The sequence below is a fragment of the Neophocaena asiaeorientalis genome, unplaced genomic scaffold (assembly GCF_003031525.2).
Source record: "Neophocaena asiaeorientalis asiaeorientalis breed wild unplaced genomic scaffold, Neophocaena_asiaeorientalis_V1.1 scaffold71, whole genome shotgun sequence".
Taxonomy (NCBI): domain Eukaryota; kingdom Metazoa; phylum Chordata; class Mammalia; order Artiodactyla; family Phocoenidae; genus Neophocaena; species Neophocaena asiaeorientalis.
In genome coordinates this window covers 600,948-626,662 of record NW_020175439.1, presented here as the reverse complement: position 1 = coordinate 626,662, position 25,715 = coordinate 600,948, and the positions used below count along the sequence as shown (strand labels likewise).

Below are 25,715 nucleotides of genomic sequence, written 5' to 3'. Positions count from 1 at the left end.
TTGTTTTAGGAAATTAAATCAGTACTATCCATTAATCATACTGCATGTCAACCCTCAGACCACTCTGGAAGTTTCTGGTGAATGTAAAGAATCTTTAGATGTGTGAGGTCTTTAAAGATCTAAGTTAAAGGAGAGGAGGTTTTTTAAATACCACATTAGCACATGAAAGAAACTTCAGGGTGGATAGAAAAAAAACATTTGCTGCATAGCAGTAATTATACTTGGGGGTTTTGTTTTGTTTCTGTTTTAAGCTTGTTCTTAAAAAAACTTAGTTAATGCAAATGAACTGTTAAGCTTTGTACAAATTATTATACACACCATGAGGTGGAGGGGAGCAAGCTACAAGCCAGGCATTACTGGAGGAAAGTATTTTTTATCTTAGCCTTTAAAAATATTTTTGTATGTTTATTTCACAGTGTACATAATAGGACAGTCACACGTGTATATATGTTATGAGTATGCTTGCTAGAAAAAAAGTTACTAATGGAGGGTAAAATGAAAAAAATTTAGAGACCACTATTCTAAAATAGATGATTGGTTATTTCTAACTAACTACCACAGTTATGAAACGTTACAATCTAGAGGATGAAACAGACATTAATCAAATCACCATATAAATTGTAATTGCCAGCTTCTGTAAGTGCTGCGATGGAAAAGCACAGGGAGTGATAAGTTATGGAGGACACCATATAATTTGCGAGTGCGCATTGGGTTAGTGAATTGAGATCTAATACTGATACTGATGGTGAATTGAGATCTAAAAGATAATAGAAGTTAACTAGGTGAAGGACCTTAATGGAATAATGAAAGACTTAAAGGAGGCATGATGTAAACATAGTCATAGACTAATCATCAAAACAGGCTAAATACTGGTATATTTTCCTATCTAAACAACTTGATTTATCAGTTCATTTGGATAAGCTGCTGTGATTAACATAATCCTGACAGAGTTTATTGAAATTGTACTTTTCTCTTCCATTTTGAGATGTTTGAACTCTTCAAAGACTTTGCATAACATCCCAGAACGTAGGCTGTCCTATGTAAATGGAGGCTTCTTGAATTGCCCAAGATAGGTGACTCCATTGACACTTACTTTATCATAGAAACTAGAGCAGTTGCTTCAGCTGAAGGTAAAAATGGCATCTTAGCTTTCTCAGCACGCCAGGATGTTAACAATAACTTAGGAAACCTGTGCAGACGGTAGGCACCATATCGTGCCTGATTATCACAGTTTATACATCTTCCCTGGTAGATTTTGTAAATATATCTAGCTAATCATTATTTCAGATTTATATACCTCCTGCTTCCTTCTAAGAAAGATTTGGAGTAACTCAATACAGAAACGCAAAATTCAACAAAATAAAGAAATAGGTGATATAAGTCCCAGTGTTAGTAAGTGTTTGGGATTAAAGAACACTCATATTAATAGTGGGAGTGTAAATTGATACACAGCTTTTCTAGGGATAATTAGGCAACACCAACGGGGGGTGGAATAATACACACTCTTTTACCCAGCAACTCTATTAATAGAACCTGCCATAAGAAAGTATTATGAACATGCACAAACACTTAACCACAAGGATGCTCACTGTAGTGTATGGGGTCATTTATAATTGTGAAAAGCTGGAGAAAACCTAAATATTCAGCTACAGAGGTTTAATAAAGTAAACTTCGTGCATCCATACAATTTGAATAAGTGTAGACATTAGAAGGAATGTTTTAGAATATTTAATAATAGGAATAGTTGTCCATAGGATATTAACTGAAAAAAAACAGTTACGACATATAAAATATACTGAGTATGGGTACATATGGATAGGAAAGGGAATGAAAAAACATACAAACTAATGTTCACAGTGCTTATCTCTGGGTGCCAGTCTTAAGGATATTTTATTTTTATTTCTTTTGGCCTGAGTTACATAAATTTTCCGTAACAAACACGTATTTGATCATAATGAGAGAAAACAGTAAAGTATATTTTAATTGACTATACTTAGATGAAAAAATTGGAGCAAAGAGAAATCAAGATTGAAAGAGTCAGTGAAACCAGGATAACGACTTCTTTGTTGCATGCTGTAAGATCCTGTACAGTTGCTAGAAATGCCTATGAATTTAGCTATGAGCTTCCTTGCAGCCAAAGCAAACCACAAACACTGGTAGCTGGGGGGAACAGGATATTTTAATTATTAGAAGATTTTAATATACTAACTAAATTCCCAAAATACAGTACCTCCGAAAAAACCATATGCTCACATTGTTGGAGAGTCTCTGTGAATCTGTATTGAAAACTATGTTATGTTTGACAATGACTTAAGCTAATAAGGGAAGAAGATTCCTGTAGTTTCTAGGATCATTTAACAAGTTACAGCGTTTTGGATGACCTAGAGATACTAACGGAGGAAACAGTTAAGATAAATATTTTGAACTTTCACATTTCTCCATCTGGATGACCAAGTATGATGATTTTTAGTATGGTTTCCCTTTCTTGAATACACTCCCACTGTTTTCATAAAATGGCCTTTTGTCTCAGAAGAAAAATCAGGGCAGATGGGCCTTAATTCTGACCCTACAAAACTATAGAAACTATATTTGAAACACTCTTTTTAAAAGGCCCTTTTTTCTATGCGTATATCCACTCTGAGAGATTACAAGGATTGTTTTAATCATATGAATTCTTTGTCCCATGTTAACTGAATGCACACTTCATGGCCCTGATTTCTTGGTTTACTCTGTTCCTAGGCTGTGTATATTACAAATTGGCATTCCAGTGTGAGTAACTGAGAATTAAGGAAACAAATACGCATTTGCATTATTTACGTACAGAGTCCCAGATATTTCTAGAAATCTTATAAGAACCCTAAAAACAAGTTGGTACTTTCCATTGTCTTGTCAGGCAAGAGTTGAATACATTCATATGGATAAATATAGATAAATACAGAGATAAAATTGGCCACTAAGAAAACACTATTCTGGAGTTAGAAAAGCTTTTGAAACTATGATAGTTGCTCTTCAACAAGAAATATAACAAATTTGCAGTTACAAAAAATGTGTATTTTAAGTTATATTTCCCTTAATAAAAAAACCCTATATTAAAGTCATAGTCTAACCTGTGTAATATTCTTGCCAAAAACATTTAGTCTGGATCTAACAATGAGGAAACAATTAGATAAATCCAGATGTGAGATAGTCTATAAAACATCTGGACTGGATTCTTTAAAGATGTCATTGTCATTGTCACAAAAGATAGGAAAAGGACAGGGAACAATTCTAGATGAAGAAGCAGTGTGTGACCCTCAATTGGATTCAGGAATTTGGGTGGGGGTGGGGAATATAAAGGACATTATCGGTGGGAAATTTAAAAATAGACTATGTATCAGATAAAATTGTGTCATTGTTAAGTTTATTGGGTGTAATAATGGTATTGTGGTTATATATGTTTCACCTTGTTCTCAGGGGAAACATGTCCACGTATTTAGGTGTGAAGTGTGTGATAATTCAACAAAAGAAAAAGCGGTGTGTATATGTACACTTGAGCACATGCACATACAGATAAGAGAATAAGAAATAAGGAAAATATATCGAAATGTTTAAAAAATAAAAGGTTAAAAATGCTCTGTGCGGGCTTCCCTGGTGGCGCAGTGGTTGAGAGTCCGCCTGCTGATGCGGGGGACACGGGTTCGTGGCCCGGTCCGGGAGGATCCCACATGCCGTGGAGCGGGTGGGCCCGTGGGCCACGGCCGCTGGGCCTGCGCGTCCGGAGCCTGTGCTCTGCGACGGGGGAGGCCGCAGCAGTGAGAGGCCCGTGTATCCAAAAAAAAAAAAAAAAAAAAAAAAATGCTCTGTGCTGTGTGTTTAATTCGTTTCTCCAGGTTAGGAATGGTTTTACAATGGTAATGCACAGGGTTAAAACGACAGCACTTCTGAAATAACAATTGATGATACAAAACAATTTTCTAGAGATGTGTGGGGTTTTTAAGTTATATCAATTGGCATACATTATAATATAATTTTACCTACTGAGAAAAAAAATACAGAAAATCAGTTTCTTATTCATACTATCCAGTAACCCTTCCAATTAAAGGTCACTTGAGGAACTAAAAACAAATTATTTCCTTAAACAACTAAATATTTCTTCTGTCCTTGGAATGTTTATAAACTGGTGTTTATAAAACTATATTTCTTTCTTTTGGCTGCACCGCATGGCTTGCAGGATCTTAGTTCCCCAACCAGGGATTGAACCCAGGCCACGGCAGTGAAAGTGCCGAGTCCTAACCCCTGGACCACCAGGGAATTCCCTTATAATAATATATTTCAGATTGAATATAAGAAAACTTAGGTCTTCTGTTGAATATTTTATTTCTCAGGAAATGTTTTTAGTTTAACTTCATATGTTCAAATTGCTTCAGATTCTCTATCATATGTGTTGAAAACTATTTAAAGATATACTGAATAACTTCCAAGCACCCCCAAACATCTTCAGTGTCTTTCAGTACCTGAAAGATTTAAGGTTTATAGAGAATTTGAGTGGACTGTTTATAGCCAATTAACATGGTAATGACCTGCACCTGCTTGTATCAGACTCCCAGAAGTCTCTTATCTGCTAACATTAAAATCAATTTTGAAGTGGTACCTTCAGCAAAGTTTAAGTAAATTGCTGTAATATAGTGCTTCTTGTGAGTTCTAAAGGAGGCATAAATAAGTAATGCAATCATGTTTTATCACTATGATTGATGAAACTGATATTTTACCAGCTTGCATTTCCTACTTGAGAAGAAATTTAAGACTGGCTTCAAGCTGTCTACCTGCTTCTGTCCCATCTTGTAAGCATGCTTTTAACTGCCGAGGGCTGAGATTTGGAGGAATGGTTATCAGACCACAGATGTTTTTGCCATGAAACGGTGCACCTCCAACCAAGTCACCATGGTTCAGGAGATGATAGATGGTATTTTCATGTTGCCTCACAGAAAGGTCAAAATGGCATGGCGAGCCCATGACAGTGAAAGGGAGAAATGTTAGTCCTGGAAGGAAATTTATTTCATGGCTTCAGGGGAAGTTTGGTTGTCATGAATAGGCTCTCTCTGTCAGTCTACAAAAATATTGTTTGTAAGGCAATGATGTGTGTCAAACAGACAGTGTCTGTGTGTTGGCAGACAGAGCAGCTAGTTAAACAAATGCTAAGCCAAGTATAGTAGCGCAAATCAAGTACTTTGGATGCTTTTAGGGTAAGAATTGCTCTTGATAGAAATATCAACATAATCAAAGGAACTTATTTCACTTTCTTACGTAACGACTTTAAGTAAACTTCCCTTGTAAATTTTACAGCCTTTTAAAATGCACCCCCCCCCATTCTAACACTTTTTCTGTGTTAAAAATTCTTATAATCAGCAATCGCTCTATTTTATTCACTTTTAAATTATTTAGGAACATATATGTGGACCAGCCTTATTGGTACGCTTCACATAAAGCTGTTATCAATTTTGAGACAGTTAAGCCCCCGCTTTTTTGGAGTCTTCGTTCTTTTTCTCTTCCCCAACCCACAGGAACTACCAACTATGGGCATAATTCCATTGATGGTGTGGTGGGAGAGACTCAGTGGCATTGCTCACTCATCTTACAAAATTAGACCATGGAAGTGCCTTTCTTCCATGGGGATTCCCAAAGGGAAAGGAATGCCATAAGAAAAGAGCATAAAAGATCAAAAACTGTGTTTCTTGGAGCCTCCATTATCACTTTCAGATTTGTTTTTCAGTGTTTGGATGAAAATCAGATTCATTCATGGCAACGCGTTCAAGTAGAAATCTTCAACCCCAGATATTTCTTATCCAGACAACCCAAAGTGTAATACATTTGTCAAAAATAAAAAATAGATTTTTTAAAGTCTTGAAAGCCTAATAGATGTAGAAAATGAAATCACATGATCAAAAAGAAATAACGTGATCACAGTATTCGTGAACACAGTATAATTGGGAAAGCCTTATGCTTCTGGATTTTACAAAACAATCCCAGTCTTTTGGGGAAGGTTTTGAAATTAGAGATAACCAATAGGATGTACTTATTTTGGTAGGAAACTAATCTCAAATGTCACATACAAAGAACTTTCTTCCAAATTATCCTAAACTCAGTAGGAGAGGGGATGTTTTTACTGGGAGTGAGAGGTATTATTTGTCTTAGGGCCCTTCAGGGGTGCAGGACAAAAGGGACTGAGTCTTTTCAGGTTTAGACAAATACTCAACCATCAGCTTCCGTAGAGAGCTGTTCTACAGAACACAGAGGGAAAGCTGGGAGAGTGGGGAATTGCCCATTCCATCTGCCATTCTGTCTGTTTTACACTCAGATAAATATTCTGGATTACCACAGAATACATTTATAACATTTTGGCATGGTGATCATTAAAAAAAAATACTTTCTTTAAATTTTTAATGCAAAGTGAATTATGTTTATGATTAACAATCCCTTGCAGAAGTTCAGTTCATGAACAAAAGGAGAATGCATTTTTAATCTAGGCTTAAAGTAAAATTTACACTCTTTTAGCTAAAAAACCTCTTTGTAAATCAGCATACTAGCGCATTTATGTAACGCATTATTTCAACCATCATGAACTTTTTCCATTCTAACATAAGTCTGATAATACAAGACAAAGAAATCCCTCTTAGAAGAGACTTGGTCTCCTAATGGCATCATGGTTTAGAGAGAAGAGAAACACGAGTCTTACAGCATTTCAATAACTTGAAGCCAAATCACATCATTCAAATGTGATTTGTGTTTTTGTTACTGTGCTTACACATAGCATGTTAAAGTAGAGCGTTTCACTCAGCTTTCCTTTCCCACGCATCCCCCTTAGCATTTTTCCTGCTCCTCTGCTGCTGGACCAGACTTGGTCTGGCCCCAGATTCTATGTCAGAGGCCGTGACCCAGGTGTCATAGTGGTCCATACTGCTGGCCTCTTCTCTGAATAATTATATGGGGTATTGTATTGGAAGGACAGGCTTGGGGGCAGTGCAGGTCACCCTGGCTAGCCAGACCAAGGAGCTCTCCCGTCAAACTGCAGGGAAACAATGGGCTGAAAAGGCTCACACAAAACCTTGTAGCACAAAAGATTAAATTAAAAATGGACATTTAGGGCTTCCCTGGTGACGCAGTGGTTGAGCCTCCCCCTGCCGATGCAGGGGACACGGGTTCGTGCCCTGGTCCAGGAAGATCCCACATGCCGCGGAGCAACTGGGCCCGTGAGCCACGGCCGCTGAGCCTGCGCGTCTGGAGCCTGTGCTCCACAAGAGAGGCCACGATAGTGAGAGGCCCATGCACCGCAATGAGGAGTGGCCCCCGCTTGCCACAACTAGAGAAAGCCCTTGCACAGAAACGAAGACCCAACACAGCCAAAAATAAATATACATTTAAAAAAAAAAATGGACATTTGGCCAGACACTAGGTTTCATCCCACAGAATGTCACCTTTCTCACTTTTTCTGAGCATTTCCTTCTTTAACAATGTTCATTCTTCATATGTTGACCTTATAGCAGCAGATTTTCAGATTGCTGCTTTTAGATTACCTTCGCATATATATTCTAATTTACTTGATTATTTTTAATGCTTTGAGGCTGTCTTAATTGTGACACTTTGTTGCTAATATAAGCAAAGCTTTTCTTTGGCAGTGGTTTAAGTAAGTAATTTAAAGTAGTACGTAGTGGGTTTTTTGTTTGGCAGTGGCGCAGCACGTGGGATCTTAGTTCCCCTACCAGGGATCGAACCCGTGCCCCCTGCAGTGCAAGCGTGGAGCCCTAACCACTGGGCCACGAGAGAATTCCCACATAGTGATTTTTAAAGTAATGCTTTTTGTTCTCTTTAGCTGTTTTATTAAGCTACTCTAGCATGTTTCATGTCTGTAAATTGAGCAGGTGGCAGGGGACTGTCCCAAAGTAGATGTGATTATTTTACCTTCTTTTGGTCCTAGGAGGATTATTTTTCCCATCACCTGCGAAGCTTCCATAACAAGATGGGGAATAAAACTCATTAAGTCTTTATGAGATTTGAATGTTAGAAATTATGTCAGAGGTGGACTCACAGTGCTGTGAGGTAAAAGTTTTTTCATGGTCCTGATCTCAGGTTTTCTCTTAATTTTATCTACCCCTGATCTGTCCACTTTGGCCTGGCTCTTTTCAAGCCTTCCGGAGCCTCACCAACAAGCAGCAGCCAAAAGAAACAAAGGCTTGGTTTTCATGACCCCAGTGTTATTATTGGTCCACAGCTGAACACTTTGTAAATAAATAATAATTTTCTATTGTGCATTTTTCAGGAAGCCAAGCTTGTAGAAATGTCAGTAGGATAGCAAAGAATCCATAAAGTTTGAATTGATGATCGTCTGTTTTACCATCTGAGTTCATCTCCAATCAGAAAACACTTGGTCTTTATAGTGTTTGGGTGAAGGTATGGTGTGGGAACTTCCTACGAAGTGAGCCTTTTAGTTTTTACCCTTTGTGTCTTAAATAAAGATGTGTAAGGATGGAACAATGATCAAAATCCAGAAGGATTGGAACTCTTAAATGTTTTCTCCTGGAAGTAAATTTTATTCCTTAATGGTTAAATCTCTGATTATTCTGCTTTTGTTCTACTGTGTAACAGATTACTTTGAATGTACATTAGTGTCACCCACTTATTCAGGGCCTACTTCAGAGATAACCTAAATCCGGAAACAGGCCAAAAAATAGGGTTTAAGTCATAAAGCCATGCAGTAGGAGAGGATGACATTCTTTAGAATGTATTCTCTTAATTTTACACATGTTCTCACATGTTTTGCTCTCTGACTTCTAAAACATCAGTGATTATAGGGTCCCTGGCTTTATCACATAGGCCCAGAAGCACAGAATTGAAGCTGAAGGACAACAAAAACAAGTTTTAAAAAACCTAGCTACCCTGTGTTGTAGAAGATATAATAAGTGAACTTACAGCCCAACTTATTTCTAGCATACTAAAGAATCAAAGAGATTTGAAATGGATTTTTGGGTATTTTATATAGAAAAATGGTTAATTTTTAAAGGAAAGCTAGTTTACTTATATAGAAGTATCTTTATAAAATTAAAATAATAATTCTTATTTTATAGAGTTGTAAGGATTATTTAAGATAATGCATGTAAATACATATTAGTTTGTTGGCATATAAAAGATAATACATTTTCCCAACAATTCTTTACCATTTTATTATTACTGCAGCTGCACAACCAAAAGCAAGTCTCCACGCTTTTCTGTGCCTCAATTTCCCCATTTATAAGATGTGGAAAAATAATACCTAATCTTCCTTCCCTAAGAACTGAAGATGATAATTTGAGATAAGATGTGCCTTCTATTTCCAGTTAAAGTTTCCTAATGTGCTTCATTTTGACCCTGCTAAATATAGCTGAAGGGGAGAGGTAATCTTTATTAAAAATCTAAGTAGGGCTTCCCTGGTGGCGCAGTGGTTGAGAGTCCGCCTGCCAATGCGGGAGACGCGGATTCGTGCCCCGGTCTGGGAGGATCCCACATGCCGCGGAGCGGCTGGGCCCGTGAGTCATGGCCGCTGAGCCTGCATGTCTGGAGCCTGTGCTCCGCAACGGGAGAGGCCACAACAGCGAGAGGCCCGCGTACAGCAAAAAAAAAAAAAACATCTAAGTAATCGGGGCTTCCCTGGTGGCACAGTTGTTGGGAGTCTGCCTGCCAATGCAGGGGACACGGGTTCGAGCCCTGGTCTGGGAAGATCCCACATGCTGCGGGGCAACTGGGCCCGTGCGCCACAACTACTGAGCCTGCGCGTCTGGAGCCTGTGCTCCGCAACAAGAGAGGCCATGACAGTGAGAGGCCTGCGCACCGCGATGAAGAGTGGCCCCCGCTCCCCGCAACTAGAGAAAGCCCTTGCACAGAAACGAAGACCCAACACAGCCCAAAATAAATAAGTAAAAGTAAATTAAAAAAAAATTATCTCCATAGAAAAATCTGAGTAATCAAGGTGCTTCCCTGGTAGTCCAGTGTTTAAGACCCACGCTCCCAATGCAGGGGGCCCGGGTTCAATTCCTGGTCGGGGAACTAAGATCCCACATACCATAACTAAGCACAGGTGCTGCAACTAGAGAAGCCTGCGTGCCATGACGAAGACCCTGCACAGCCGAAATAAGGAAATTAATCAATTAATTTTAAAAAAAGATAATACGTTTTCCCAACAATTCTTTACCATTTTATTATTACCACAGCAATTCATATTTATTGTAGAACAGGTAGAAATATAGGAACCAAAGTAGCTAAAAAATTTGACCGTATAGAGCTAGATATCACCGTTAACATTTTGGTACATAAGGTGATGCGTTTTCATTCCCCTTTATAGCTCTTCCTCCGATGTCCCACCACTTCCTTGCTCCTTAACTCCATGTTTTCTGCTACCCCTAACCTCACCCCTTCCTGATGAATTTATTCTGTTAAAGGACCTAGATAACCAGATGTCATTCTTACCCCTGGTGACTTCTCGGCAGCTTTGTATATTGTCAGCCGACCTTCTCTTGGTTTCCATGGTATTTTACCTTCCCTGTTCTCCTCATGACTCTTTAAGACCACTTCTCTTCTTGCCCCCAGGTTTCTAGTCCTTGCTGTCTTTCCTCTCCCATGGCACCCCATCCTCCATTTAAACGACTGTTGAATGTACTTCTCCATCCTAACTGCTGGCTCCAGCTGACACTTTTAGTCGCCCGCTGGTCAGCACCACTTGAATGCTCCTCTGGCATCTCTGATTTGGCATGTCAATGCCTCCACCGAGCATATCCTCTTCCATTTCTGTCGGTCAAGCCAGGCTGGAACTTGGGAGCTTTCTTACTCTTTCTTCTCGTTAATCCCTTATCTCAACCATCTCAGTCACCTGTTTTCTGTGCATATGTAATAAAATCCAGAATGCTTAGCCTGGCTCTCAAAGCCCTGTGAAATCTAGCGCCAGCCCAACTTTTCTTTGTGACCCTCACGCACCTTTACTGAGCTCTTTCCTGTCACTCATCCCTGATTCATGTGTTCCTGTCCCCGAGCCTTTGCTTATACTCTTCCCGTGACCTCAGTCTCCTCTTCCCCACACTTACTAGGCCAGATTCTGTTCAGATGCGCTTCTTCCATGAAGTCCTCCCCACCACCCAGACTACTAGTAACCATTCCCTCTTTTGAATTCCCTTAGAGTTTCAACAGATCTCTTTGTAGCAGTCACTCCTGTCTTGCATGGTGCTTTTTTGTACCTTTGTCTTAGCTCCCCTAGTACACTATTACATAAATAAATTTGACAGCAACTGATATATTTCAATTTCCTAATTTTAAAGATGAGGAAACTGAATTCCAGGAAACCACCTTTGCAGCCACACAGCTATGAAATCCAAGATTAAAACCCAAATCTCCCAATTCTCAAACCAGCCCCCTCCTCTACACTTATTTAGTCGGCACTAAAAAGCACCTACTCGGGACTTCCCTGGCAGTCCAGCATTTAAGACTCCACGCTTCCAATACAGGGGACATGGGTTTGATCCCTGGACAGGGAACTAAGATTCTACATGCTGTGCGGTGCGGCCAAAAAGCAAAACAAAACAAAAAAGCAATAAAATATAAAAAGCACCTACTCAGTGCCAGACATTCTTCTAAGCATTATATATATATAAACTAATTTAATCCCCATTTTATAGAAGAGGAAACTCAATGCAAACCCAAGTAGTCTGGTGCCAGGGTCTATCCTTTCGCCATTGTACCATCCTGCCCTTCTTCATGAGAGGGAGGAGGGATTAGGAGTTAGGGGATGTTTCTAATAATTATATTATTACTACTGATATTTCTATCTCTACATTATTTTTATTGGTAGGTTATTATTATTATTGATGTTATTATCATACACTGGCACTACTTGAAGCACTTTATGGGAATCAGTTTATATCATCCTCCCATCACCTCAAGAGATAGATGCTTTATCATCATCATACCCATCTTACAGGTGATTTTAGCCAAGGTAAAGAAGAGAAAATAACTTCCCAAGTTAACACAGTATTGACCAAGCTAGAATTGGAATCCAAGGAGTCTGGGTCTGACATCTCAGCCCTTAACCCTCATGCTAAACTGTCTCTTAGGTTCTTAGTAGTGCTGAGTCATTGGGAAAGTTATCTTCTGTTTGTCTCAGCATCCTCCTCTGTTATGGGACAGGTGGCAAAATACCTTACAGGGTTTTTGAAGTTCATGTGAAATATTTCTATGTATGACAAATGCTGATCCAAGGCAGCCCTTCTCCCTTTTACAGCTTTACATCTCATGAAATCTTTGATTGGTGAAACTAAAGCAGTCGCCCTAGTTCATGCACACCTGTTTTGAATTGCTCATTCAATCAGTTTCAGCTGATATCTGAATAAGCTCTCACCTTAGTAGCTAGATGAGTCATCACGCTCCTTACAGGCTCACAGGTGCCATCTAGTGATAGAGAAGAGAAATGCAAGTTAGTCAGGTAAAACCCTGGAAGAAGGCATGGGTTTTTTTGTTGTTTTGTGGTGTTTGGAAACACGTTGCAGTGAAAAATGGGTATATTGTACCAAAAATTTTAGTAGGTTACTTAAGATTTTGCATAAAGATACAGTTAATTCACTGTTGTTAAATCATATGCTTTTAGAATGGAATTAAGACAGGTTCTTGATCAGTTTTAATCTGTGTGCATCTTTAAAAGACCTTGGCATTACGGGGAGTCTCATTTTATTGATCTTTGTTCTTCTTGTTCTGAGTTGTTGTCACTGAAGGTAATAAACACCTAATTGTTAAAAATGGATATAATTAACAAATTAATTTGTTGTGTCCATCTGCTCGCTGTATCCAATGCTAGTCCTCAAACTTTTCCATATTTTGTTTTTGTGAAACCATCTACTGTTCTTCCATTAGGAAAGAAATCTATTAAGTTGCTTTCCAAAGCATTTGTCATCATCAGGTTGTTTCTTTGTTAGCAGATGATAGCTTTTTCGATTAATATGGAAGACAAGGGTGAAGGTGGACTTGACACTGAGAGGATTATACTCCATGTGACATGGTTGCCAAAACAGCAAGTATTCTTCAGGGCATAAACACAAAACACAGCTCCTTCAATCATGTACACAACTCAGACACACACTTGAGAGCTTTTGCCACATTCCCTATGAACCAGGGAATGTTAATGAGGGTAGAGAGTAGTTAGAGCTCAGCTTCAGTGTATGCTAATTGCAAATTTGCTGATATTCTGGATTCTAGACCTTGCTTGTATGAGCGAACAGCCTTCATGCTTATTTGCCTTCACAAAGACGATTCCCAGACTTAAGTGCAGCGTAGTTTTGGCAGTGCCTTTTCTGTTCTCCCAGGCAACTTTACTCACATAACAAAAACAACGGTAATGTTGTGTTTACTAATTATAGGAGCTACCGTACAAAGTCCTTAATAGGCATGATTTCATTTAATACTGTTTAAATCCCTATAAGGCTCCATGTGTTTGTATTTTTCACAGATCTTTTCCTGTAACTGATATCTAGCCTTATAGCGTTGTGGCCAGAAAAGATACTTGATACAATTTTAATTTTCTTAAATTTACCAAGGCTTGATTTGTGATCCAGGATATGATCTATCCTGGAGAATGTTCCATGAGCACTTGAGAAAAATGTGTATTCTGTTGTTTTTGGGTGGAATGTCCTACAAATATCAATTAAGTCCATCTTTTTTTTTTTTACATCTTTATCGGCATATAATTGCTTTACAGTGCTGTTAGTTTCTGCTTTATAACAAAGTGAATCAGTTATACATATACATATGTTCCCATATCTCCTCCCTCTTGCATCTCCCTCACTCCCACCCTCCCTATCCCACCCATCCAGGTGGTCACAAAGCACCGAGCTGATCTCCCTGTGCTATGCGGCTGCTTCCCACTAGCTATCTGTTTTACGTGTGGTAGTGTATATATGTCAATTCCACTCTTTCACTTTGTCACAGCTTATGTAATGTCTATTTAGGTGTTCTGCCCATTTTTGGATTGGGTTGTTTGTTTGGTTGTTATTGAGCTGCAAGAAACTGCTTGCTAGAGAATTTTTAATTTCATTTATTGTGTTGTTCATCGTTGCTTGTTTCCTCTTTAGTTCTTCTAGGTCCTTGTTAAATGTTTCTTGCATTTTCTCTATTCTATTTCCAAGATTTTGGATCATCTTTACTTTCATTATTCTGAATTCTTTCTCAGGTAGACTGCCTATTTCCTCTTCATTTGTTAGGTCTGGTGGGTTTTTTACCTTGCCCCTTCATCTGCTGTGTATTTTTCTGTCTTCTCATTTTGCTTATCTTACTGTGTTTGGGGTCTCCTTTTTGCAGGCTGCAGGTTCGTAGTTCTCGTTGTTTTTAGCATCTGTCCCCAGTGGCTAAGGTTGGTTCAGTCGGTTGTGTAGGCTTCCTGGTGGAGGGGACTAGTGCCTGTGTTCTGGTGGATGAGGCTGGATCTTGTCTTTCTGGTGGGATTACATCTGTATATTCGTAATGAAAATAAATGAGGCTTAGAAAACTAAGAAACTTACCCAAGGCTACACAGTCGGTAAACAATGCATGCAAAGTATTCATTTCCCAGTCTGTCCCCTTTGTTAGATTGAAATTAAAAGCAAGAGTTATAGCTTTCTAATGCTTGAGTCTTCCATACAGTGCCTGACTTTTAGTAGGTACTTAATAAATGTGTATTTGATACCTGTGAAGTCTTTCTTGGCCAACCAGACTTCTGGTTCTGATTCCTTCTTATGTGAAACAAACTCAAGTAGAAGAACTGTAGTGAGAATGAAACAGCAGGGGAAGAAGGTGAGGCAGGTCCTAGAGCCAGTGGAGAAAGTTAAAGGGTATAGCCATAGTAGTGTTTCAGGAGGGAGAGCTTCATTTTCGGCCACAGGTTGACTCCCTAATAAAGAAAGATAGGTTAATTTGGCTGAGACCTCGATCACATTAACTTAAACTGACACTCCAGAGTTACGTATCAAAAGATTTAGTCAGATACGTGTTAAATTGATTTGGGCTTTCTTTCCTGCCCCTTCATCTTCATATATTGCTAAATCTTTAAGCAAGTTTAACCATAAACCAAATGCTACCTATCACCCTCGAGACCATTAAGAAATTAGCCCTCACAGCAATCAGAGAAGAAAAAGAAATAAAAAGAATCCAAATTGGAAAAGAAGTAAAACTGTCACTGTTTGCAGATGACTATACATAGAGAATCCTAAAGATGCTACCAGAAAACTACTAGAGCTAGTCAGTGAATTTGGTAAAGTAGCAGGATACAAAATTAATGCACAGAAATCTCTGGCATTCCTATACACTAATGATGAAAACTCTGAAAGAGAAGTTAAGGAAACACTCCCATTTACCATTGCAACAAAAAGAAAAAAATACCTAGGAATAAATCTACCTAAGGAGAGAAAAGACCTGTATGCAGAAAACTATAGGACACTGATGAAAGAAATTAAAGATGATACAAACAGATGGAGAGATATACCATGTTCTTGGATTGGAAGAATCAACATTGTGAAAATGACTCTACTACCCAAAGCAATCTACACGTTCAATGCAATCCCTATCAAACTACCACTGGCTAGAACTAGAACAAAAAACTGCATGGTCTGTATGGAAACACAAAAGACACTGAATAGCCAAAGCAATCTTGAGAACTAAAAACGGAGCTGGAGGAATCAGGCTCCCTGACTTCAGACTATACTACAAAGCTACAGTAATCAAGACAGTATGGTATTGGCACAAAAAGAAATTTAGATCAATGGAACAGGATAGAAAGCCCAGCGATAAACCCACGCACATGTGATCACCTTATCTTTGATAAAGGAGGCAAGAATATACAATGGAGAAAGGACAGCCTCTTCAATAAATGGTGCTGGGAAAACTGTATAGCTACATTTAAAAGAATGAAATTACAACACTCTCTGACACCATATACAAAAATAAACTTAAAATAGATTAAAGACCTAAATGTAAGGCCAGACACTATAAAACTCTTAAAGGAAAACATAGGCAGAACACTCTATGACATAAATCACAGCAAGATCCTTTTTGACCCACCTCCTAGAGAAATGGAAATAAAAACAAAAATAAACAAATGGGACCTAATGAAACTTCAAAGCTTTTGTACAGCAAAGGAAACCATAAGCAAGACCAAAAGACAACCCTCAGAATGGGAGAAAATGTTTGCAAACGAAGCAACTGACAAAGGATTAATCTCCAAAATATACAAGCAGCTCATGCAGATCAATATCAAAAAAAGAAGCAACCCAGTCCAAAAATGGGCAGAACACCTAAATAGACATTTCTACAAAGAAGATAAACAGATTGCCAACAAACACAAGAAAGGATGCTCAACATCACTAATCATTAGAGAAATGCAAATCAAAACCACAATGAGGTATCACCTCACACTGGTCAGAACGGTCATCATCAAAAAATCTACAAACAATAAATGCTGGAGAGGGTTGTAGTGAAAAGGGAACCCTTGTGCACTGTTGGTGGGAATGTAAATTGATACAGCCACTATGGAGAACAGTATGGAAGTTCCTTAAAAAACTAAAAATAGGGCTTCCCTGGTGGCATAGTGGTTGACAGTCCGCCTGCCAATGCAGGAGACGCGGGTTCATGCCCCGGTCCGGGAAGATCCCACATGCTGTGGAGCAGCTGGGCCCGTGAGCCATGGCCGCTGAGCCTGCGCATCCGGAGCCTGTGCTCCGCAATAGGAGAGGCCACAACAGTGAGAAGCCCACGTACCGCAAAAAAAAATAATAAAAATTGGCCCTGTTGAGGAGTGGTTTTTATGCTCCTTGTCTTGAGTTTTGAAGGAACTGGGACCAGCTCTTTTCCCTCTCTCTCATTCTCCTTCCCTCACTGGGTTTTGAGGAGGCTTGCACTGTCCTTTGTGGCTGCTCTTCGTGACTCTGCTGGTTTCCCCCTAAACCACATAGACTAAGTCTGCTGAGTCTTGTGTAACCAAGCACCACATACGTGGCAGTGCTTGACTCAAGAAAGGCTATAACAGGCCCTGGGAACTGGCTCCCTGTGGCATTTCACAGTGTTGATCCTGAGTGTCTGCTTTGTCCCTTACGCATCAGAGGGTCTTTGCAGAACTGTAGAGTTTTAAGACTTGTGCTACTTTGCTGTGGTACATTATTTGTGCATTTAACTGTACTTAACATATTGGTCCTAAACTTTATTTTTTTACTCTGTATCCTTAATTTTGTTAATTGTGCAGCTGTTCTCTGTTTTCTTTCTTAGCTGGTAACTTTTATAGTCTGGTAATGCTCATTTTAACATTATGTGAAGGCTTTGGTCCTTGGGTCCCCTCTTAAATTTACGAAAGTAGATGAAATTGAATTTCTAGCAAATTGATGAACAATAATGAGCCAGGTTTTTCTGGGGTCTCTGGATTCGCAAACCAAAATAATACAGTGACTAGAATTTGAAATTGGACTCATTTTTAAAGCCTAAGAGAGAGGAGTACATGGCAAACGCAGGTGACCCACAGCTCAGCTTGGCCCCCAACCTGGCACTTTTTTTTTTAAGCGTGACGAAATGTTTATTATAAGTTCAAGCATGAATCGACACCAGAGAGTCCATATGAAAGGGAATCAATGTAACATATAGGACAGAGGACTTGTTCAGACTTCACAACTCACTAGACATAAGAATATATACATCTTTGATGAAGCCACAAGAATGTAATGTGTGTATAAAGGCTTTTATCTGTAGTGGCACTTCTTATTTTTTAAAATAGATTCTTTATAGAGCATGGAGAGTAGATCACATGTGAACAAAGGTGAATGGATTTTTCCCTTTCCTTTACATTATTTTTCCTACCAGTATTTCCTACCATTTTATTTTTTTCTACTGAAATAATTTCCAGTTATCCTGGTTCATGTTTTACTTTTTTTGTGTGGATAGAAAGGAATCTTGTGTACCCAGTGTACTCTATTTGCCTGCCTGATGGTTTGCCTCTTCCTGACCTCACATAAACTAGCAGGGGGAAGGAGCCCAGCATTGGAGACTGTTGCTCTGGCTACATAGATGATTTCCAGGTGGGCGTCAGAAGAGCTGCCTCTTCTTGTGTTGGGCTTGCTGGCGTCTGTGCTGAGTGGGTAATAGCCAGGTGCTGGCCATGGTGAGGAACCAACTCTGTTCTCCCATCTTCTTAGGACATGTAAGCTGCTTCTGACTGATCAACAACAACAACAAAAAGGTTAATTCTGGATTTAAAATTTAGTGTAAGCAGCTCATTTTTTTGAAGAGGAAGAAGGGAAAAACGAATCAATTTTAGGGCTAAAAATAACCATTCCAGAGAAGTATTTATGAAGTATTGATTGATTGTTTGCACAGTGGAAAAAAGATTAATCTCTCCACCTCTAATGATAACCCTCATCAAAATCAGCTTTCTACGAGAGTTTGCTGTATCTGTGTCTGGTTCCCTGAGAATGTGAGTTACTTTGGGCAAATTCTGTTTCATTCTTCCTTTTCTGTATCTCCTAATTCCTGGTGTAACACCTCATCACACTCAGGAGGCTTTCCTAAAAGTACTCTTCTAATTGAATAGAGACAGAATAAAGAAATATGTCTGAAGAACTTCTGCAGAGATCCAGTTGAATTTCATTTATACCCATTCAGAAGGAGTATTTGAAATATGGAACTCAGGATTCAGTTGACCAATGAGTTCAGCAATAAGAGGAAAGTAAGAAGAAAACAGATTCAAATGAAGTAGCCATTGATCTGAACAGAAACCTTTTGAATCTTAGAATTGCAGTGCTGAATGTTAGAAATCATTTCAGTGATGAAATTCAAATGTGGTTATGTGTTCCTGATAAGTACTTTGTAAATTGAAAATATTTCTATGTTAAAATTTATTATAAGGAGACATACTTGCTGTGACAAAGGCACATGTATTTGTGTAAATTTAAAGGCCCTGTACTTTGTCAGAGAAATAGCCACAAGTTCCCGGTTCAGCTTTGTGTGACATTGGACATGCTACTAACACCTTTTTACCACAGTTTATCAAATGGGAATAACATATATCTTACAGGGTTTTGTGATACTCAAATAAGATAATGTATCTAAAAAACATTTTCTATAGGATGGTCAAATGTTGTTAGTCTTCCCATCTTCCTATCTAGAAAATACAGAAATGTTCTAAGTTGTATAAATTTTTCTTCTTGTGTAATTTTGTCAAAACAGATAGAAATAAAAATTTTATATTTTAGGACATCCTTTTAATGCATTTTAATATTAAATATTAAAATACATCAGTTTCAAAAATATTTATACAAATTCTTAAATTACATTAGAGAATTTAATAAACTTTACATCTTGTTTTTGGATATTAAATGTTTGAATTCAATCTAGAATTATTATATTGTTGTAGGGTTTTTTTTCACATTTGATATATCTATTAAGGATGATTGCTTTCCCTTGTGAAATTCCCTTGGATTTATTTATGTGTTTGTTTTTTTATTATTTAGAGAAGTATAATATAGAAATGCATTAAAATTAGAAATAGACTTAGCGTATGATCCAGCAATCCCACTTCTGAGTATATCTCAAAAGGAAGTGAGATCACTACATCAGAGAGCTATTTGCACTTCCATATTCATTGCATTATTCACAGTAGACAAGGTGTGAAAACAACCTAAATGCCTGTTAACAGGTGAATGGATCAAGAAAATGGGGCATATATATAATGGAATGTTATTCAACTTTTAAAAAGAGGGAAATCCTGCCGTTTGCACAACATAAATGAACCTAGAGGACATTATGCCAAGTGAGATAAGCCAGAAAGACAAATACTACATGATCTCATTTATATATGGAATCTAAAATAGTTAAACTCATAGAAGCAGAAAGTAGAATGGTGGTTGCCAGGAGTGGGGGAAATGGGGAGATGGGTACAAAGTTTCAGTTATGCAAGGTAAGTTCTGGAGATCTGATGTACAGCATGACTGTAGTTATCAAAGCTGTATTGTATACTTGAAATTTACTAAGTGTGTAGATCTTAAATGTTTTCACCACACATATACACACACACAAATGGTAACTAGTGATGGGTCTTCTAATTCACTTGATTGTAGTGATCATTTCACAGTGTATGCCTATACCAAACATCAAGTTATATGCCTTAAATATATACAAGCTTTATTTGTCAACCATACCTTAATGAAGCTGTGGGGAGAAAAAAGGAATACATTATTTCTGAATAGTTTTATTTTTGCCCTAAGCAAGTATTACTTTATAGTTAAATGTTATCATAAGCATTTACATTTAAATGTATTTATATCATTAAACTTCTTGAATATCTTCTAAAGTATATTATTTAAAATTGTAACCACTTAATTCCTCAAAAACCTGAAAAAAATTTTTGTTTAATATGTATGGGATGGGATGGAGTTTAGTTTCTGTATTGTGTTAGTTAATGAACACCAGTAGAGGGCGCTCCAACTCATCTTTCTTGATAAATTTAGCTCTCAACTGAAAATGTATGTTTGTGGAAAAGGGCACGCGGTGAAATAAACTTAAATAATACGTGGTTATAAACATTTTCAAAGGTACTAAAGAATGACAACTGTAATTCTTCTTACCTTTTAGGGGGAAAACAATCTCAGTTTGATTTCCATGCTTTTAAGTTAACTACCCTCAAATAACTAAACAGAAAACTTCTATGTAGCATAACCACTTGTAAGGAATCCATCAGGCAGCCCAAGCCTTTTAAAGTCAAGAATCTATGTCTGGTCAGTTGAGGAAGAGGAGGAAGAACAGTGGTGGTAATGTTATTGTTTGAAATAAGGTTAAATAAAATAAAATTTTATCAATTGGTAGATAGTCACAATAGCAATGTCATAATAAGGCGAACTGCTGAGTCACTGTGTAGAACAAGGAGAGAGAAAATTTCCATTTTACTTAGAGCTCTTATGCATTGAGAAGGTTTTTAAACCAAAATCTAGAAGGCTGTAGAACCTTTGTCCCTATCTAGAGGGCTGGGCCTAATTATTACCTGTTGGTTTCTTTATAGACCCGAGAAGAAAATATCATGTGAGATTGCTGGCTTACAACAACATAGAAGATGGCTACCAGGCAGATCAAACAGTCAGTACTCCGGGATGCGTGTGTAAGTAAGAGTTACAGTAGCTTGTTTCACAGTGTAAGACTCATACTCTTTTTTCTCTACTTCCTTCTTTAAATTTAAGTCTCATTACTACTTGGATACCTTGGTGGTTCTATTACTTTCATATTCTCCGGGATACCTAACATAGTATCTTGAACAAGTACATACTCAGTAAATATTTAAGTGAGATGTATTTAATTATAAGAACCTATTTTAGTTTTGCAAGGAAGAGACCATTAGAAATTTAACTGTGGGGACTCCCCTGGTGGTGCAGGGGTTAAGAACCCGCCTGCCAGTGCAGGGGACACAGTTTCGAACCCTGGTCTGGGAAGGTCCCACATGCCATGGAGCATCTAAGCCTGTGCACCACAACTACTGAGCCTGCGCTCTAGAGCTCACGAGCCACAGCTACTCAGCCTGCGTGCCACAACTACTGAGGCCCACACACCTAGAGCCCATGCTCTGCAACAAGAAAAGCCACCACAATGAGAAGCCCGTGCACCGCAACGAAGAGTAGCCCCTGCTTGCCACAACTAGAGAAAGCCCACATGCAGCAATGAAGACCCAACGCAGCAAAAATAAATTAATTAATTAAATAAAATTAAAAAAAAAAAATTTAACTGGGAAAATAACCCTGAATACCTACAAATACTAAGTTTTCTTTTATCTCCTTTAACCTTGAGGCTAATTATTTCATTCCAGTTGCTATTCAGTTTTATTGCTACTGAGAACTGTTTGGTTTTATTGCTCCTACAGAGGATGTCAGTCTAGTTTTAAGTCTACTGCTGGCTTTCTGAATGTCTTCGGCTGGTAGCTTGACTTCTCTGTGCTTCTGTCTTACATTCTAAGTATTGATAATATTTGATTCCTTATCTAACTTACGGAAGAGTCACTCAGGTTTGAATGATACATCTCTAGACCACTATGAACCTCTGGTGGAAGAAAGACCTAAAGGGTGGGGTGTTATGATTTTACCATTTTACCACTTTCTACATTAAATGTTACGCCATGTGGTAAATTAACATTGTCTTTTTCAATAGCTGTTCGTGATCGCATGGTTCCTCCTCCACCACCACCCCACCATCTCTATGCGAAGGCTAACACCTCATCTTCCATCTTCCTGCACTGGAGGAGGCCTGCGTTCACCGCTGCACAAATAATTAACTACACCATCCGCTGTAACCCTGTTGGCCTGCAGAATGCTTCTTTGGTTTTATACCTTCAAACGTATGTAGCTTCTATTAATGGTTGTTTTCTTTGCTCTCCTCCCCACTCACACTTCCTTCTTTACTATCTTGGGCCAAATTGAGCTTCAGCTGTAAGCATTTGTCTTAGAACTTATCTTACTTATGTCAGGGCAGGGGATTTTGCATCTTTACCATAATCAGTTTTGAAAACCGCATTTATTTTGAAGTTTAATTTTCATAAATGATTTTTTTGTTGTTGTTTCCCCAACCTCGTGCAACAAGATTAGACAAGAAACTATCAATATGATGACTTTCAAGTAGCTAAACTTAGCATATTTAAAGAAGGAAACAAGTCAATTTTCATGCTGGCATCAAAAAATAAAGCTAGTTATTCTGTTTGCTAGGTTATAGTTAGAAAGATGCCCATCATTGTACTTTCAGAGTGATTTGACTTAACAGTATTTCAGAAGAAATCCCTTTGATTTGGGACATTTCTATAATGTTAATTTCCTAGTTTCCTTTTAGAGAGGCAGTTTTTAGGCTTATTTCTATAATATCCAATGTAGCATTTTAATAATCAAATTAGATTGCTTTTTAATCTAAAAAAATTTTTTAAAGAAAACGAGGGAGATAAATAACAGTAACCTGTATTGATTGGAAATACTGGCAATCTTTTAGAAACAATGTGCTACCAGCATTAACTACTTTATTATTCATTATAGATCAGAAACTCATATGTTGGTTCAAGGTCTAGAACCAAACACCAAATATGAATTTGCTGTTCGACTGCATGTGGATCAACTTTCCAGTCCCTGGAGCCCCGTTGTCTACCACTCTACACTTCCAGAAGGTAAAGAAAGCAGCTCCCCTGTGGGTTTTATCTATGTATTATACACACACACACACACAGACACACACACACACACACACACACACAGACATCACTTTGAAGAAGATACTACCCTGATTGCCACCTACCAGTCTACGTGTATGTATTTATTTTGTTTCTTAACTTTTGAAGTTTCTTTTCCTTTATTACAGTAAAAATATTTTTCCTCTCAGTGTATTGCACAAGCAAGTGGGCTTAAATTTAGGGTCTCTTTAGGGGGTGCTACATTTTCTAAGAACAGGTGTGCTGTGCAAGGCTGCACCCAAGTAATTTAAAATGGAAGAAAGTGGGTAACATATTTAATGATGTTAGGAGCCCACATTAGAATCTAACGTGAGCGGTAGCTTGATTCTGTGCATAGTGCAGTATAGATGATACCGGATTGAGCACCAATTCTGTAGCTTATCAACGGGAGTTGCTAAAATATTCCATGTCTCTAAACCTGCATTTCCTTTTTTTAAAAATTAATTTTTATTGGAGTATAGTTGCTTTACAATGTTGTTAGTTTCTGCTGTACAGCAAAGTGAATCAGCTGTATGTATACGTATATCCCCTCTTTCTTGGATTTCCTTCCCATTTAGGTCACCACAGAGCATTGAGTAGAGTTCCCTGTGCTATACAGTAGGTTCTCATTAGTTGTCTACTTTATACATAGTATCAATAGTGTATGTATGTCAGTCCCCATCTCCTAATTCATCCAACTCCCCCCACCCCTGGTATCCATACATTTGTTCCCTACATCTGTGTCTCTATTTCTGCTTTGCAAGTAAGTTCATCTGTATCATTTTTTTAGATTCCATATATAAGCAATATTTGTTTTGCTCTTTCTGACTTACTTCACTCTGTATGACAGTCTCTGGGTCCATCCACATCTTTGCAAATGACACAATTTCATTCCTTTTAATAGCTGAGTAATATTCCATTGTGTATATATACCACATCTTCTTTATCCATTCCTCTGTTGATGGACATTTAGGTTGCTTCCATGTCCTGGCTATTGTAAACAATGCTGCAGTGAACATTGTGGTGCATGTATCTGTTTGAGTTATGGTATTCTCCAGATATATGCCCAGGAGTGGGATTGCTGGGTCATATGGTAGTTCTATTTTTAGTTTTTTAAGGAACCTCCATACTGTTCTCCATAGTGGCTGTATCAATTTACATTCCCACCAACAGTGTAAGAGGGTTCCCTTTTCTCCACACCCTCTCCAGCATTTATTGTTTGCAGATTTTTTGAATATGGCCATTCTGACCAGTTTGAGGTGATAACCTCATTGTAGTTTTGATTTGCACTTCTCTAATAATTAGCAATGTTGAGCATCTTTTCATGTGCCTCTTGGCCATCCATATGTCTTCTTTGGAGGAATGTGTATTTAGTTCTTCTGCCCATTTTTTGATTGGGTTGTGGGTTTTTTTGTTTTTGTTTTTTTGATATTGAGCTGCATGAGCTGTTTGTATACTTTGGATATTAATCCCTTGTCAGTTACCTTGTTTGCAAATATCTTCTCCCATTCTGAGGGTTGTCTTTTCCTCTTGTTTATGGTTTCCTGTGCTGTGCAAAAGCTTTTAAGTTTAATTAGGTCCCATTTGTTTATTTTTGTTTTTATTTTCATTACTCTAGGAGTTGGGTCAAAAAAGATCTTGCTGCAATTTATGTCAAAGAGTGTCCTGCCTATGTTATCCTCTAAGAGTTTTATAGTGTATGGCCTTACATTTAGGTCTTTAATCCATTTTGAGTTTATTTTTGTGTTTAGGTGTTAGGGAGTGTTCTAATTTCATTCTTTTATATGTAGCTGTCCAGTTTTCCCAGCTCCACTTCTTAAAGAGACTGTCTGTTCTCCATTGTATATTCTTGCCTCCTTTGTCATAGATTAGGTGAACATAGGTGTGTGGGTTTATCTCTGAGCTTTCTATCTTGTTCCATTGATTTATATTTCCATTTTTGTGCCAGTACCATACTGTCTTGATTACCGTAGCTTTGTAGTATAGTCTGAAGTCAGGGAGCCTGATTCCTCCAGCTCCGTTTTTCTTTCTCAAGATCACTTTGGCTATTTGGGGTCTTTTGTGTTTCCATACAAATTGTAAAATTTTTTGTTGTAATTCTGTGAAATATGCCATTGGTAATTTGATAGGGGTTGCATTGAATCTGTAGATTGCTTTGGGTAGTATAGTCATTTTCACAATATTCTTCCAATCCAAGAACATGGTATATCTCTCCATGCATTTCCTTCTCTCTAGAATGATCGTGAAGGTGTAGATTGCAGCTCTATTTTAATGATGCTGCGAGAAAACAAAGGATACTTATTTAAGTGAGCATTGGGCTGTTTTGCTATGGTTTTGGCAATATTCCATATGTGAGGTAGTGCCCAAAACCAGCGCTTCACACCTTTAGCTCATATTGAACATGGGCTCCACTAAAATCCCAGGACTTCACTACCTTTCGTAAATATAAGGTATTAGTCTAAGATAGATATGAGGTAAAGGTAGATAAGATATA

The 25,715-nt window shown here is 38.1% G+C and overlaps 1 protein-coding gene across 1 annotated transcript in view; it reads left to right on the top strand.

The window, feature by feature from the left end:
• PRTG (protogenin) overlaps positions 1-25,715 on the top strand; it is a 122,447-nt gene that overhangs the window by 81,902 nt on the left and 14,830 nt on the right. The window contains exons 12-14 of the mRNA XM_024767815.1: positions 21,050-21,145; positions 22,183-22,369; positions 23,052-23,179. Of these exons, the coding sequence (XP_024623583.1) occupies positions 21,050-21,145; positions 22,183-22,369; positions 23,052-23,179 (411 nt within the window). The remainder of the gene's footprint in view (positions 1-21,049; positions 21,146-22,182; positions 22,370-23,051; positions 23,180-25,715) is intronic.